Here is a 16,000-nt window from a genome sequence, read left to right on the forward strand (position 1 = left end):
ATCTTCCTATTGTAAATTCAAATATATATTTTAAAAAGTTCTGTGTGGCCCTAAGCAAATAGCTGCTGGCCAGATACAGTCAAAGGGCCGACAGTGTGAGACCTCTGTTTTATGACCTGCTGTTATATATTTTCCCATATAACCCTTAGAATGATTCTTTGAGGTAAGCGTTCTTGTCTTCATTTTTCACATTAGGTACTCCATTTCCCCAGTAGCTCTTTTCCCCAAAACTAAAACCTCAGGGGAAACTGCTTGGTTCTAGAATGAGTGGGATTCAGAGATCTAGCCTATGGCTGTGACCTTGAACTTCCCCGGGACTCAGTTTCCCCACGCGTAAAATGACGGGTGTTGGGCTAGTTTATCTCCAAAGCACTGGGCTTTCCCCTGCATCCATCTGGGGAAATCACAGCATAAGTTCTGCTCAAATCTGTTTAGCTGCAGCCAACACGAAGATACGGCACCTGCGTTATCCTGACGGCAGTAGTTGATTCCTTCCGGAACTGTCCTGAGGCAAGATGGGGAAGAAGAAACCTCACAAGTCCCCCTTGTAGACGGGCCGGTCCATTTTACCCGCTGGGGTCATTGCGCGGTGGCAGCACCTGGTCTGAGCCTGGGACTTCAGTCAGAAACGGCTTAAATTTAAGCCGTGGGTCTCTGACACAAACCCCGACGTGGGCCCCTCACCTCATTTATGGTGAGGGCAACTTGTCTCCGGGGGCGGGGCGGGGGGGGAGGGAAGAGCCCCTGCTGAAACGCTCATGATCACTGAGCTTTTCCTGCGCCAAAAGCTTCCGAACGAGCAAGGTCGAATGTCTCTCGTGGTCCGCCTCACCCGCGCACCTTTCCTCCGGCCCGAGTTTTCCTAAAGGACGAAGGAAAGGGGAGCGACATCCTAGCTCGCCTATTTGAACAGGGCGTCGGGCCAGCAGGGATCCGCGTCTCTCAACTCTTTCCAAGAGCACCTCGCGTCCCGAATCGCCGCCTGCAACTCTGAGAAGTCAGCAGCCCCACAGGAAACTTGCATTATTGCACCCGCCGCCACCAACCCGGGCCAGCGGCCGGGCAGCCGAGCCGGCTCCCGCGGCATGCGCCCCCTCCACGGCCGGCCGCCCCGCGGGCCCGCCCTCCCCGGGGGACCCCACGGCACCTGCGGCCTCCGAGAGAGTGTCTGCGCGCACGTCCGCCCGCCCGCCCGCCTCCCCCTCCGCGGGCCCGGAGCAGGGCGTCGGCGGCCGCCCCTCGCCGCCTCCCCGGGGCTGGGGTCGCGGCGCCTCCCCGGGCGGCGAGGAGACTCGCGGACTGCCCGGCGGCGGCGGCGCCCGGAGGCCGCACTGCTGGCGGCCGCGGCGGCGCTGCTCCCCCTGCTCGGTGCAGCTGCCGCCCGGCGCTTGCGCACTGGGCCCCGGGCGCGCGGCGGCACCAGGCTTTGTGTGTGTATGTGTGTGTGAGTGTGTGTGTGTGAGTGTCTGTGTGTGTGAGTGAGTGAGCGGGCGGGCGCGAGTGTGGCCGCCGCGGAGCGCGAGCAGGACCCGGCGGGCGCGCTCCCCAGCCTCTCTCTCCCCGCCAGAACCATGTCGGGCAGGTCGGTTCGAGCCGAGACCAGGAGCCGCGCCAAAGATGATATCAAGAGGGTCATGGCGGCTATCGAGAAAGTGCGCAAATGGTAAGCGGAGGCGCCTCCTCGCTCGCTCCCTCGCCGGCGCCGCGGCCGCCCCGAACCCCGAGCCCCGATACAAAAAGCCGGCGGGGCGCAGCGCCCCGGGCCGCCCCGGGCCCGGGAGTTGGAGAGGGCGGGCGGCGCGCGAGCCCGGTCACCTGCGCCAGGCGGGGGCCGCGGCCGCTGCCCAGGTGCGCTCGCGCCTGTCGCCCACCTGGCGCGGCGGCGGCGGAGCCTGCAGGCGGCGGGCGCCCCGGGCCGGGCGGTGGATGGCGGGCAGTCCCCGCCGCGGCGCGCGCCTCCCGGGAGGGGGGCTCGGGGCCGGCCCCAGAAGCCATTTCGTTTTGTGCAAGTCACATGAAAGCGGCTTCCCGCGCGCCGGGGCCGTGATGCCGGCGGCGGAGGGGAGAGCGCGAGCTCCATTGTGCAGGCACCGAGCGGGCCGCCGCCGTCGCCGTCTCCTCCCCGCGCGCCCCGGGCGGCGCAGCGCCGGCCCCCGCGCCCTTGCCCGCGCCGGCCTCCCTCGCTCCCTCCCTCCGCGCTGGCTCGCCCGCTCGCTCGCTCCCCGCCTCCCAGGCCCGGCGCCCTCGAGTCTGCGGAGTTTGCAGAGCGCGAGCCGTTTAAATTTAGCGCTTTGGGCTGCCTGGAGCGAGGGCTCTCGGCGAGGAAGAAAGATGGGGGCGAGCGCGGGGAGGAAGCGCCGGCGGCGGCCGCGGGCCCGGGGCGCCGGGCACCCTCCACCCCGCTCTGCCGGGCGCCGCGCGCGGGGACGCGGGGGCTCGGGCGAGCGAGCATTTTTGGCCAAAAACCGGTCCTGGGCCGCGTCTGCCTTCCCCAGACCCGCAGCTCGTGTTTGTTGGCGGAGAGAGCCGTTGTTTTTGTTCTCGGCCCGGGGGCAGGGGGCCCGAGGCCGGCCGCGCGTGGCTCCTGCTCGGTTGGGGTCTGCCCCGCGTGGCCTTGTCATTAGCACGACTGAGCGTTCGCGCGGCCTCGGCGGGGTCGGGCGCCGGGTCGGCCCGGGGGCCAGGCCCGAGGCGCGAGCACATCGCTGGGTTGGGGCAGACTTGTTGAAAACTCCCAGCTCCCCGATTTCAACTTTATTATTTTTTTCCCACGGCTTCTCCAGGGTCGGGGAGAGAGGGAGCAGCCGCGACGCTCTCGAGTGTCAGCGCCCGCGGGCTCGTCCTGACCCTTTATTTAGAGCCTAAAAACTGGGCCGGCCCCTTAGCGGGTACGTTTCTGTGTAGGGGTGTCAATTCTTGAGTAACGCCTTGGTCTCTAAAAACCACTGGGGGCGAGCCTCCAGTCTAACCGTGTCACAAGTTAGCTGTCCTTTCTGAGTCAAACCCAACAAAAAAGGCGAGAGGAAAATCAATAAAGTCCACGTGCTCCCGGGCCTCCTATGGAAAGGGCTGTCTGCAGATGGCCGGATGCCCGGCCGAGGGCTGGGTTTGGCTCCAATGGGACAAAGAATTTTCAGAACCGTGAGAAGGGGAGGCCTTCCAAAGTTGAGATGCAAGTCTTCGGAGCCGTGGGAGCTCCCCTGGCGTGCAGGGCACCCAGTGCCCGACTGGAGCCATTTAAAAATGGCAGAAACAGCTGCAGGCCAAAACACACACAGGAAAACAAGCTCACAACCCCCTCTCCTGCGGGATCCCTAGAGGGAAGGCTGGAGTTGTCCCCTGCCTTAGCGCCTGTGCAAAGAAAGAACTGGTGTCTGTGCCTGAGTCCCTTCTTTCCCCGGCCTGTAGGTGAGAAGCGGGCTGGGGGCAAGCTGCCTTTCTCTGTTCCAGGAGGCGTGGTGGGGCCTTCTGCCCCAGGTTCCCAGCCTGGCAGAGGCTCCTGCACCCTGACAGCTGCTCCTGTAGGGCGGGCCCACCAGCTGCTCTGCAAGGAGGGCAGATGGAGCTGTGGGGTTTTCCACCCTGCCTGGCCCCAGAGCAGCCAGCCTGGAGGCCTTCAGCGCTGCTGAACCCACTGCCCACCAGGCCTGTGTTTGCCGGGAGGGGAGGAGAGGAGAGCGCCCCTCTCCCTCCCTTGTGTTTTAGGAAACCTGTCATGTCCTCTAAAGACCTCATGCTTTGGGATCTCATGGCTGGGCTTCCAGTTCTCTCCCTTGCTGTGACCTTGGCAAACTATGGAACTTCTCTGACCGTGGCAGCAAGGGGGGTCGGTCCTGTGCAGCTTTGTCCCTCCTGGAGCAAGATCGTGTCCCCAAGAGCACTTAGCCCTGCACACAGGAGGTGTCATTAACTGTCGTCCTTATTGTAAGGTAGGCTTCAGAGAAACTTGCATTTTGCTGATTTTTTTCTTTTTTTCTGGCCCCTTCTAAGCAAAAAAGACTTCACCTTATTGCCTGGGTTTCTCCAGCCCCGAGAAGCCAAATCTCCTCTTCACTGTGCCTTTAGAATGCGTCTTCCAGTCAGACCTGGAGGTTCTGGGTTGTTTATTAACTGCGTGGCCACCAACCATGCATTTCACCACTGTCTGGGACACTGGGTTACCAGATTTAGCAAATAAAATTATAGGACACCCAGTTGAATTTGAATTTCAGATAAATAACAAAATAATCTTTTAAAAATTTTTTTATAGCGTAAGTATGTCCCATGTCATAGTTGGGACATACTTATACTAAAATAATATGCATTGTTTATCTGAAATTCAGATTTATTTCAGCATCCTGTATTTTAGCCAGAGGAGAATGGAAGTGTCTGGCGTACCATTCAGCCTGTAAGCTTAGGGTGGTGTTTCACCTCAGCCCCTGGGACCCCTAAAAATTCCCCCTCTGCCAGCCCTACCCTTCCCCTACCCCTGGAAAAAGCTGGCAGCCAGCTGTGGCCACCCCATCTGTAGCTAGCAGCCCTTTCTCCTCTCCTTTCTGTCTGGTGGCTCAGCAAGGCAGCCTGGTTGAGTGTGAGGCAGCCAGGAGATGGCTGAAGGCAGAACAAAATGGTGGACCTCTTTTTGGGAAACTGGGCCAGGGTCAGTAGGCCCAGTGTGGGCAGCGGAGAGCAGGAGAGGGGGCATCCTTGGGCACTAGGCAAAGGCTTGAGCCAGGAAGTCAGCTTAGGCTGGGGACCCTTGGGCCCTTGGTCTGAAGGGTCCCTCAGCACCTTGTGAAGACAGAGAGAGGCCTGTTCCCTGAGGACTTCCCACCTGTCCCTGGGGGAGATGGAGGTTTGTGCCTAGGGCCTCACCTCACTACCTCCAGGGGTGCCTCCTACCAGGCACACAGTAGGTTTGGTGGGCCTGGGCCTAGTTAGAATGAGGCCAGCTATAGCCAGTCCCTAAGGTGTCAAGGATTAGCCCTGGGAAGTGAATGCAAAGTGAGGGATTCAGAGCCCTCTTCGAGGGAGTCAGCAGGGTCCCCTTGGATGGTGGGTAACCCCAAGATGGTCTCCATGGCTAGCCATGGACCTGGACCCAGGAGAACAGTAGAAATTGGCCTTGGCTTGGAGAATCTGGGATGGGTGCTTATGGTTTATATAGGAGCCTGTGCTGGGGAAGAGTGTTTGGGGCTCTGTTCCTACAGCGGGGACCTCCTTTGGTTTTTTTGTCCGGGAGGCTAAGTCTGATGGAGAAGAGAGAGGTGCTTCAGCCCGGCTGGTTACCAGTGGCCAGCAGGACAGGAGGGCTCAGGGTGCACCCAGGGATGTCTTCATGGCAGGGTTGGCGTGCAGCCTGGTGGTCGTGGTGAATCCAGGCCAGTGCCTATACGTGGTGAGAGCTGGGACGTCTGAGCGAGCCACAGAGCCCCATCTGGAGAGAGCCACTGCTCCTCAGGGGGTGTGGGCCCCCCGTGGCCAGATCCTGTTTTTGAGAGTATCCAGGAATCTGGATTTCTATGCAGAGTGTGACTTTTTTTCTTTTTTCTTAAAGTTTGGCAAGTGACTAAAATTTTTTAAAGTGCCATGCAGGCCGGACAAAACATGCCTGTTGGCTACTTATTTGCCACCCAGATATAAGGTAATAAGTTCAGCTTAATACCCTCATGGGGGTCAGTGCCTTCTGGGTGATGGGTTTGGGGGCGGTAGTGGGAACTCCCAGCTGAGCCCATGTGTCATTTCCCGAGGTGCTGCCATGCCGCTGGCCTGATGAGACATGGGAGCTCACTCAACATGTCTGTGAAGTCCTGTCCCGTCCTCCTGATGCTGGCTCAGGGACTTAGACCTGAGGTCCAGGCCTTGCCTCTCCCTGGGCGGCTTCTGGCTGAACGGCAGTCCCGAGGTCCAGTCCTGAGGTCAAGCTCTTGATGTTCTTCCCTCTGTCCTGTAGTCCCCTGAATGTCCACGCCTAGAAATGCAACTGAAGAACAGTTTCTAATCTCTGGGGGGAGTTGGGGACCTAGGCCAGGGGATCCCCAGCTGGGACACAGGGAGCACGAGAACCTGCTGCATTCAGCTCACAGCCTGCAGGCTTGTAACCTCTGGGAAGCACCTGCAACTTCAAACCTTCGTCTTGGCTCGTGTGCCTACAAAGCCTGGATCTGGCACACTTTCTGCCCTGAGAGGTGTCCTGTGTATTGCAAGTCAATTACTTTTTTTTTTTTTTTAACACAATCAAACCATGAATTGCTGACCCACTGGGGCCCAGGCCGAGGAAGCCAGTTGAGGGCTTGGGAGTACTGAGTGCCCCTGGCCATCTGCGTGGGATTCTAGCAATTTGTGCTTCTTGGTCCAGCTTGTTACCGATGTGCTTTGTGGAATGATTTCTTAGTTTTTCACAGGAAGCAGAATAGCAGAAGGTGGGCTCTGGGGTCAGAGCCTGTGACCAATCCTGGTTCTGCCATTGCCTAGCTGTGTGACTGTGAACTAGTGGTATAACCTCTCTGGGCCTGTTGGCAATCTTCGGGAGACAGGGCATGTAAATAAAGCACTTGGCCTGAAGGAAGCCCTTGGCACACAATGGCTATTATGATTGTTGCCTTGTCACCAAGCTTGTTCCTTAGAAAGCCCCTGTCCCTTCCACGTACCTTCCGATTATTCAGACTGGAGATGGGGAAAGACTGGGCTTGCAGCTGGTCCATCCTGCCTCCTGGAGATAGAGGATGGGTGGGCGTGGCTTGGATACCTGCCTTTACTTAATTCTTCCTGGGCTAAAAGGGGCAGGGATGGGGCGGGAGGGGCTGCTCCAAAAAGCAGTGTGGCCTGGAGGGTTTGAATAACGGCTCTGGGGAGAATGACATCACCTCCCCAGACCTCAGTTTCTTTATCTGTCAGACAGGGGAGGTCACAATTCCTGCTACACAAGGTTATGGGAGGATTAGACCCGGTGTGTACAGTGCTTAGCACGGAGAAGGCACTAGAAATGGTCCCAAAAGAATAAGTAAAAGCCAGACCCCAGCTTCCTCTGGCAGGGAGTGTGTAGGACCTGAGCAGGTGCAGTTTGGGGAGAGGAGGTGTCCGTGGTTTTAGCTGGTTTTGAGTGCGCTCGGGCACCCAGAACCCCCTATGGTAAAGGGGTGCAGGTGGCTGTAACGTGTCCCAGCAGCACGTGAGGGCCACCCACCCACAGTGGGGAGGACCCGAGGTGAGGTCTGGGTGGGGAGGCTGGACAAGGTGCCCAGTGGCTCACAAACAGGTGTTCATGCCACATGTAATTCTCGGTTCTGGTGGAACCCTTGTCACTAAAATTGTTGAGGGCTCCTGGTGGCTGGGCCACCTGTCCCAGGTGTGTGTCCCTTCCCAACATCCTGTTGTGGGTCCTTGAATCAGCTGGTTTCCTCATCGAGCATGTCCTTCCTGACCTCCCACTTCTCAGATGGCAGAGCCTGGTGCAGGCACCGTGGACTGCAGAGCCCAAACTGCCTGGGTTGGAATCGCAGCTTTCCTTCTAGGGAGTCCTCCCTGAGCCTCAGTGTCCTCTGGTGTGTAGCCTGTGGCTGTCACTCCCAGTGTTAGGGGCAGGCAGTGAGATGACCTGACTTGTGGTCTGCGGGAGGTCAGGGAGGAGTGGAGGCTGCAGCAATGATCTAGGAGGAGGGAGGATGGCTTGGAGCGGAGCGGGGGGCAGACGGGGGGGTAATTACAATCCTTAATGAAAACCAGTCACCCTCTTTCCTTCTCATGGCTTGTGATTTCTCCTCACCTGTAGACCTGCCTCTAGCAGCTGGGGGGCCCTGGACGCTGTCCCTCAGGAGTTTGCAGTGTGGCTGGGGGAGGGCTGGGGGCAGCCGTGCAGACGTGGGTGTCAGGAGCTGAGACTCTGAAATGCATGCCCATCTCAGAACTGAGCTGTCGGGTCTCCGAGCATCCTCTCGGCCAGACTGTGCTTCCCTGTCACAGTCCCTTGGTATCAATGCCTGGGGACCGCCCTTAGGGTCAAGGCCACTGGGCATCCAGGTGTGCCCCTGCTCTCCCTGGCTGCTCCAAATGGCGTTTGCTGGGAAGAGCACAGGGTGGTGACCCATGCTGTCTGGTCCTGCTTCCCCTCCCCCAACCTCAGAGGCATTGCCACGAGGGCTGGGGAGGCACTGGGTGCCCTTGGTGAAGACCCCTACCCACCCCCACTGGCCTGAAGCCCTCTCTCCTGCCCAGTTCACTGGCTCTGTGGGGCGAAAGCTGGAGGGACCCGGGGCTTGATTCCCTTCATCCCAAGGAATCACGCTAATGGCAGCCCCTCTCTTCCCCCCGTCTTACCAAGCAGTTCCTTAGTTGCTTCCAGGCACGGGAAGTGTCTGCCATGCCTTGTCTCTTGTAATCCTCATGGCAGCGCGGAGCGATTGATGATCCTATGTGGTCTAACATATGGGGAAACTGAGGCTTAGACCGGTGAGGTGACTTGCCCAGGAGCCCCCAGCTAGTGAGCGGCAGAGCTGGGATCAAGCCCTCGTCTGTGTGACCCAGAGCTCATTCTCTTAACTCCATGCGGAGCAGCCATGTGTCACAGCTGCTGCAAGGGAGTGTGACCTGTGGTCCCATGAGGGGTGAGCACAGTCCTACCCCAGAAGCCCTCTGGTAACAGGCTCTTCCTCGTTCTCCACAGGGAGAAGAAGTGGGTGACTGTGGGTGACACATCCCTGCGAATCTACAAGTGGGTCCCTGTGACTGAGCCAAAGGTTGATGATGTGAGTATGTAAGGCTGGTCCCCTGGGCTGGGGCCGTCCATCCGTGTTCCCTCCCATCACAGGGAGAGGGGGCTGTCCGCTGCCGCCCACCATGGTGGGACCCTGAGGCCAAGGCCACCTGGGAAGCGGAAGGACCCAGTTTAGGCCAGTGGGGACATGCCTTAGTGCAAAGGTGCCCCCTCCCCATGGCCCTGGGCACTGTGGTTGGGGGGCAGGTGTGGTAGTACCCACAGACAGCAGACTCACCCTCATCATTGTAGCACTGTTCCTGAGCCCCTGACCATCTGCCAGGCATTTCCTCCTTTATTTCTCATACTGAGTCTGTGGAGTTGATCTTTTTATCCTCTCTGTACAAGTGAGGACCCAGGCTCAGAGAGGTGAACCCATTTCTCCCGAGTCACACAGCCACTGCCACGTCTGTCTGACTCCAGGAACACACTCTCTCTGCTCTTGGAGAGCCTTCTTGTGGTCGGAGCTGCTGGTAGGACTGGTAACCCCAGAGTGAGTTTGGCGCAGGGAAGTGTGGGCCGCTGCGAGAAGCTCCAGGAAGGGTCTTGATGACAACCACTAGAGGGAGCTCCAGTGGGCGTGCTTGGCCTTACGGCGGATTGATGATAGGCAGCTGCCCCACATTGCAGAGGTTTTTCAGCTTCACGCCTCCTAGGCCAGTTACCCGCAAAGACCCCGGGTCAGCTATTCTCGTTTCCAGTCAAAATCCAGAAGGTTCCACCTCCAGGCCTTTGTGGGCTGTTCCTCCTGCCTGGAGTGCCTTCCCTATTCATGGAAACAGTCCTCTCCTCTGGGAAGATGGCTCAGACTACCCCTTCTGGCTCCCGTCCTGCCATGGTCATGATGGGTGGGTTTCTAGGGGCCTTAAAGGCAGGGCTAGGCATCTTCAGTTGCCTGTGTTGGTTTCCCAGCAGGGCCGAGGATCCATTCTTGACCCTGTGATCACATACCCGCCCCTGGGTGGGTCGGCGCTGGGCTGAGAACAGAGCAGGGGCATTTGTCGTCCTTTCCGGTTGTGGCCTGGCTCGTGGAGCCACCAGGGCTGCTTTCCCCAGAGGTTCCGAGACACAGACGCTCACGGCAGTCAGTACTGGTTGTTCCAGAGGGAGAGCGAGCCGGGCCAGGCTCCTCGAAGGCAGCTCCTGGCTCTTGCCCATGTCTGTGCCTTGCACATCATTAGGTGTTGTATAAACGCCGGTTGCATTTGAGAAGATGTGGTCCCTGCTCTCAAGGAATTTATAATCTCGTTGGGGGAAGATAATTATAGAATAGCATGAAACAGACATCAGGGAAGTGCCAAATGGATTGTGATCAAGGAGAAAATGTAATCCACGGGCTGTCAGGAAGGACAGGGCAGCTCCTGGCTGGGCAAAGAGCACTGGATTTGGAGTTGGACAGACCACCCCCTATTACCCTGTGACGTCAGACAGGTGACCCCACTTGCTGGGCCTTCCTTCCCCCTTGTGCAGTGGAGCAGTAATATCTGGCTCCTGGGCTTGCTGCAGCCGAGCAAAGGCAATATATCACACGGAGAGAACTCAGCCCGCGCGGCCCTGCAGACGGTGCTCACAAAATGCTAATTCGCTGTCATCTCTGAGCCGTGATGTACAATACGCTGTCTCCCCCTCCCCCTTTCCCTCTAGGGCAATGGGTCCCATGCCTGGCTGAGCATCCTGTCTCCTGGGAGTCTTGAAGAAATGCAGGTTCCTGGGCCCTGCCCTGGACAGCTGACTCCAGATCTCTGGTGGTTGTGGCTAGGAATCTGCTTTGTGGAGGCAGAGCTTTCCATTTTTTTAAATACCCAGTTACGCCACGGTTACTCCATTTTTTTGCTTCAGCGCTTTGAAAATTTTCTTTGCCTCAGCATGGCCTGATGAGCGGTGCCGTGTCCGCACCCAGGATTCGAACCGGCAAAACCCTGGGCCACCAAAGCAGAGTGCGCGAACTCAACCACTCGGCCACGGGGCCGGCCCCAAAATTTTCTTCTTTTAAATAGGTAAAACATAGTTCAACTTTCAAAGGTTACTTTAAAAATGTTTTTTAAACTAAGACAATTCACATGCCATAAATTCACTCTTTTAAAGTGTACACGTCAGTGTTAGTATATTCACAGCATATAGCCATCACCACTGTAATGCCAGAACGTTTTCATTACCTCAGAAAGAAAACTCATACCTCTTAGCTGTCACTCTCCCATCCCCAAGATCCCAGAAACCACCAACCTACTTTCTGTCTCTACGGGTTTGCATATTCTTCAAAGATTACCTTTTTTACTGTATATCTTTTCATAAATCTGCTTCCCATCCCTGCACACACACCACCCCACCCCGCCCAGCTCCTTTCCTTGGAGGCACCCGGTGCTGGCTTATCCTTCTCGATAGTGGGTGCCACAGACACACGCACAAATACACGTTCTTTTATCCTGCTTTTTACCATTAATGTCGACCTTCCGTTCGCATGGTCTGCACCTTCCTTCTATGCACCTTGGAGATACTGAAATATTGTAATATGTTGATATTTTTGTAGGACATTCCACATCCGGACATGCAGAGCTGCCTTATTCTCTGTAATTGTTGCATTGCGTTGCCTTGAATGAACATACCATAATTGATTTCCCAAGTCTCTTACTGATGGACACAGTTAGGTTGTTTCCAACACGATTCTATTCCACTCGGGAAAGATGGAACCACACCCAGAAAGCGCCCGCTTCCCCCTCAGGCCTCCCGGAGACTGCCACCTCTCGTCTCCAGGGTGGTACTGGAAGCCAGCTGCGTATGCTTTGAGAAGTGCAGCCCCCAGGGCCTGCAGATAGTGGGAGTGCGTGAACTCTGGCTTTTCCGTCCCTCACCTGGCATCACTGTCCCTGCTCTGGGCCGGGGGACCATGGCCTTTTCCCCAGATGTGCTCCCTCAAGGACAAGGAAATTCCTGCCACCGAGGGCATTTGCATGCCCATTGGCGCTGGCCCCACAAACAACGCACATTTGTTGCCAGCCCCCCGGCGCAGCCCCAGAATCCTGCCTTCTGCAGGGCGCTTTGATTCTGAAGCAGGTGAAGCCCCTAATGGGATGTGTTCAAACGCAGGCCAAGGAGAGCCCTCCGGGGACTTGGGGCCTCAAAGATGAATTGGCGGAATAAAATATTCATACCCCTCCCCAGGGTCTCACTCTTGTGCACACACGTGATTTAGTGACTCAGTTTCTGCTCCATTTTCTCCTCTAGAAAAACAAGAATAAGAAAAAGGGCAAAGATGAGAAGTGTGGCTCAGAAGTGACCACTCCGGAGAACAGCTCCTCCCCAGGGATGATGGACATGCACGGTGAGTGCCCCCTCCCCTGGCGGGGGCCCCTCTCCTGCCAGGCCCCTGGCCATGGCAGAGTGCTCAGTTGTGCTTCTGTTTCACCAGCAGGTTTGTTCACATTCCAGGCAAAGGGTAGGAGGGCTGGGCAGGACCAGGAGGCCTCTGTGCCAAGGAGAAGTCTCAGTGGAGGAGAAGAAACTTCTTTTCCCAATACAGCAGGCCAAGAAACAAAATAAGCTGGTGATATAAAATAAGACCTTCTTCTCACTCAGTAACACAAACTTCACGGATGTTCCTTCAACCTTGTGTGCCCAGGAAGGTTGTTTTTGTGTACATGTTTGTCTTTTTCCCTCCTAGGCCTGACATAGCATATAAATGACTCTGTTTTCCATTTCCTATTTTGCTTTGGCTGCTGGGAAGCTCCAAACTGGATGTTTTGTTTTTGTTTTGTTTTTTCCTGAGGAATATTCTCTCTCTGAGCTAACATCTGTTGCCAAGCTTTCTCTTTTTTCACTTCAGGAAGATTGTCCCTGAGCTAACATCAGTGTCCATCCTCCTCTATTTTGTATGTGGGCCGCTACCACAGCATGGCTGTTCAGTGGTGTAGGTCCATGCCCAGGATCCGAACCCGCAAACCCAGGCCACCAAAGTAGAGTGCATCATGCTTAACCACTACGCCACAGAGCCGGCCCCTTCAAACGGGATTTTGACACCATGTTAACCACTCTGGGACCTTGGGACCTGCCTTCCACATTGACAGCCTAATTTCCTTTGCTATCTTATCTCAAAAGTTGTAACCAGGAGCCAGCCCAGTGGCACAGCGGTTAAGTTCACACATTCCGCTCTTGGTGACCCGGGGTTCGCTGGTTCAGATCCCTGGTGTGGACATGGCACTGCTTGGCAAAACCCACACTGTGGTAGGCTTCCCACGTATAAAGTAGAGGAAGATGGGCACGGATGTTAGCTCAGGGCCAGTCTTCCTCAGCAAAAAGAGGAGGATTGGCAACAGTTAGCTCAGGGCTAATCTTCCTCAAAAAGAAAAAAAGTTGTAACCAGTGTTCCACCTGTCCAATCCAGGCTGGAGGTGTGCTTTAGACAGTCTGTAGTTATTCTGACATGGCTGGTGTTCATTTTTCTTTTTAGGTGAGAGGATAGGCACAGATCATAATATATGGCTCCATGAAATGTTCACAAACAGCCCACACGCATGTAACCAGCCCAGACCAAGACAGAATGTTCCCAGCAATCCCCCTGGTGTCCCCTGCTGGTCATCCCCATCCCTCCAGGGAAAACTACCGCCTGACTTCTAATCTCAGAGAGTCAAACCTGAAGGTTCTGAAAAATTGAGTTTCTCATAGTTATCAATCAGGAAATCTGCATCTTTTCCATCTTTTGAGAAATCAGAGCCGGCAGCCCTGGGTGGGTGCTCCCTCGAGGCAGCAACTCGCTGAAGCCGGAGCAGCTGTCCCTTAGGGAGGGTGTGGCCTCTCCAGCCCCACCTGGCTCACCTCCTTTAGTCACCTGCCTGGCCCACTGGCATAAGAGCTTACAACACGTGCCTTTTTCTGTCTCTTGATGCCAATTTTAAGGTCTTTGTACTTTTGGCCGCCCCGAGTCTTTTGCACAGCAAGGTGGTATGAGGGAAACAAATAAGTAAATCAAGAAGGAGTATTGGTTTGATCTAGTTCCTAGCCCTCCAGAACCAGGGCTGTCTTGTTCTGGGGCGGGAAGGCCAGCGAACTTCTCCGCTTGCCCAGACGGACTTGCCTGGAAACATAGTCCCAGCTCCAAGGGCAGGGGGTCTTGCTGGTTGGTGAATTGGCTTCAGCGCAGCCCAGGAGGGTCTTGCTGACGGTTAACGTGTCAAGAAAGGTCCCCAGCTGGCCTTGCAGACGTAGTTGGGATGCATTTCATTTTCAGAAATCAGTATTGGAGCTGGGACATGACCTGTCTCCCTGGCATTGGTTAGCATCCCCACTCTCTCTAGAGACCGAGGGGACCCTGGACCTGGCTCAGTTTCGGTGGAATCATGGAATTATTGATGAGAGCCTTTTAGAGCAGAGGGCAAGATGCCGCCTGAGTTCAGATCTGACTCTCCTGGGATCTCCCCCAGCCGTGTGCTCCCGGGCTTGTTATTGAACATCTAGCCATCGAGTTTGTCTATTTGTTTTTAATCTGTCGAATGGGGATGGTAATGCCTATTTCATAAGGTTATTGTGGGTATTATATAAGATAATCCCTTGAAAACCTTAGCATGTTAGCAGCTAACATTTAAAAAACTGTCGTGATGTGCCAAGCGTCTTGCTAAACGCATTTCATGCCTTACCTCATTTAATCCTAATAATGAGCCGGATCGTACAGAAGAAGAAACTACAGTTCAGAGAGGTGAAGTCACTTGCCCAGAGGTTTTTTTCTTGTTAGTGCCATTGAGTTGATTCCAACTCCTAGCAAGCCCCTGTGTCAGCGGAGCAGAGCCCTGCCTGGTCGTTTTGCACCATCCTCTCCCCTTCCAGTGCCATACCAGACAGTGCTCTGCTGCTGTTCACAGGGTTTTCTTGGCCAGTTTTTTCAAAAGTGGGTGGCCAGGCCTTTCCTCCTCGACTGTCTTAGTCTGGAAGCTCCGCTGAAACTTGTCCACCATGGGTGACCCTGCTGGTATTTGAAATCCCGGTGGCATAGATTTCAGCATCACAGCAACACACAGCCGCCACCGTATGACAACCAACAGAAGGGTGGTGTGGCTCCCTGACCGGGACATGAACCCAGGCTGCGGTGGTGAGAGCAGTGGATCTTAACCGCTAGACCACCAGGCTTAGGAAGTTCATAAATGTCAGTCCTGCCATTTGAGGTCCTTTGGAGGCAGAATCCAAGTTTGTGACCATTAGCCCAGACTAACACTTCAGAAAAATCTGGAATGCTGAGCAAACCAGGTTCCCAGTGCAGGAGCCACGCTTACCTTCTCAGTGTCATTTCCGTTTTAGTACATGTGCAGCCAAGACCAAGTCTGACCACAGGGCACGTACAGTGAAAGCACAGGGAAAGACGCGGGCCTGGCTAGAGTCATCTGGGAGGCCTCAGCAAGGAGGACCGGCATGGCGGGGGGAAGGGCGAAGACCTCTGCGTCCAGTGCCTAAGTCTCCAAGATTCGACCGAGGTTAGCCCAAGTGTCAGGGTCACGCTGTTACCAGGTCACCAGGCTAGGCTCAGGCAGCTAACTTGCTAAACATTAGCACTTACTGTCATTAATTAACAAACCCTTGTGCTGGGACCCATGGGTCGGGCCTCTGCCTTCTGTGCTGCTTGCACACGTGCACACATATCTTGGCGTAGCAAGGAAGTTTAGATTTTCTCGAAAGGTAAATCAGGAGAGTGTACTTTTTTTTTTTAGGTCCCAGAATTCACAAGAGGATGCTTTTGTGTAACAAGTGCCCCAGAGTACGCTTACAGTAAGATGCCGTTTACCCAGTGGGGGCTGCTTGCCTGCCTGGTGCTTCCTCGGCAGGTTGAGGTAGAAGAAAGACTCGGGGTTTGGGCAGACCGGCCTGAGCAAGGGGCTCTGCCGCTCTCAGCCTCGGCTTCCCTCCCTGTCAAATGAGGCGGTAACAGCACCTGCCCGGTGGGTTGTTGGGAGGATTAAGCGAGGTGACTAAATGCTCTCGGTGCCCGGCACACAACGGACGCCCAGGATGCGTTGATGTGCGCCCCTCGGTGCCCGGCACACAACGGACGCCCAGGATGCGTTGATGTGCGCCCCCCCTCCGTCTCTCTCCCTCACAAAAATGGCCGTGGTCCCAGGTGCACAGCATGGCCCAGAAAAGCAGCGTAAGGTTGTAGGAATATTTTTAAAATTACCACGTGGGTATCTGCAGTAAAATGTCTCTCTCTGCCCAAAAAAGGGGATCCGGGGCAAGGGAGTATGTGCCCCGGCACCCCCAGCTCTGTCACCAGCTCAACCACTAATGTCATCG

General features: G+C 56.0%; 1 protein-coding gene across 2 annotated transcripts in view; it reads left to right on the forward strand.

The window, feature by feature from the left end:
- The first annotated feature begins 1,286 nt into the window (after positions 1-1,286).
- The window catches only part of BCL7A (BAF chromatin remodeling complex subunit BCL7A), a 29,100-nt gene continuing 14,386 nt past the window's right edge, over positions 1,287-16,000 (forward strand). The window contains exons 1-3 of one of the 2 annotated variants that reach the window (XM_070627233.1): positions 1,287-1,663; positions 8,642-8,723; positions 11,954-12,050. In XM_070627233.1, the coding sequence (XP_070483334.1) occupies positions 1,572-1,663; positions 8,642-8,723; positions 11,954-12,050 (271 nt within the window). In that variant the 5' untranslated portion in view covers positions 1,287-1,571. The remainder of the gene's footprint in view (positions 1,664-8,641; positions 8,724-11,953; positions 12,051-16,000) is intronic. The other variant, XM_070627232.1, reaches the window with a different exon arrangement.

Source organism: Equus przewalskii, chromosome 7 (genome assembly GCF_037783145.1).
Source record: "Equus przewalskii isolate Varuska chromosome 7, EquPr2, whole genome shotgun sequence".
NCBI lineage: Eukaryota > Metazoa > Chordata > Mammalia > Perissodactyla > Equidae > Equus > Equus przewalskii.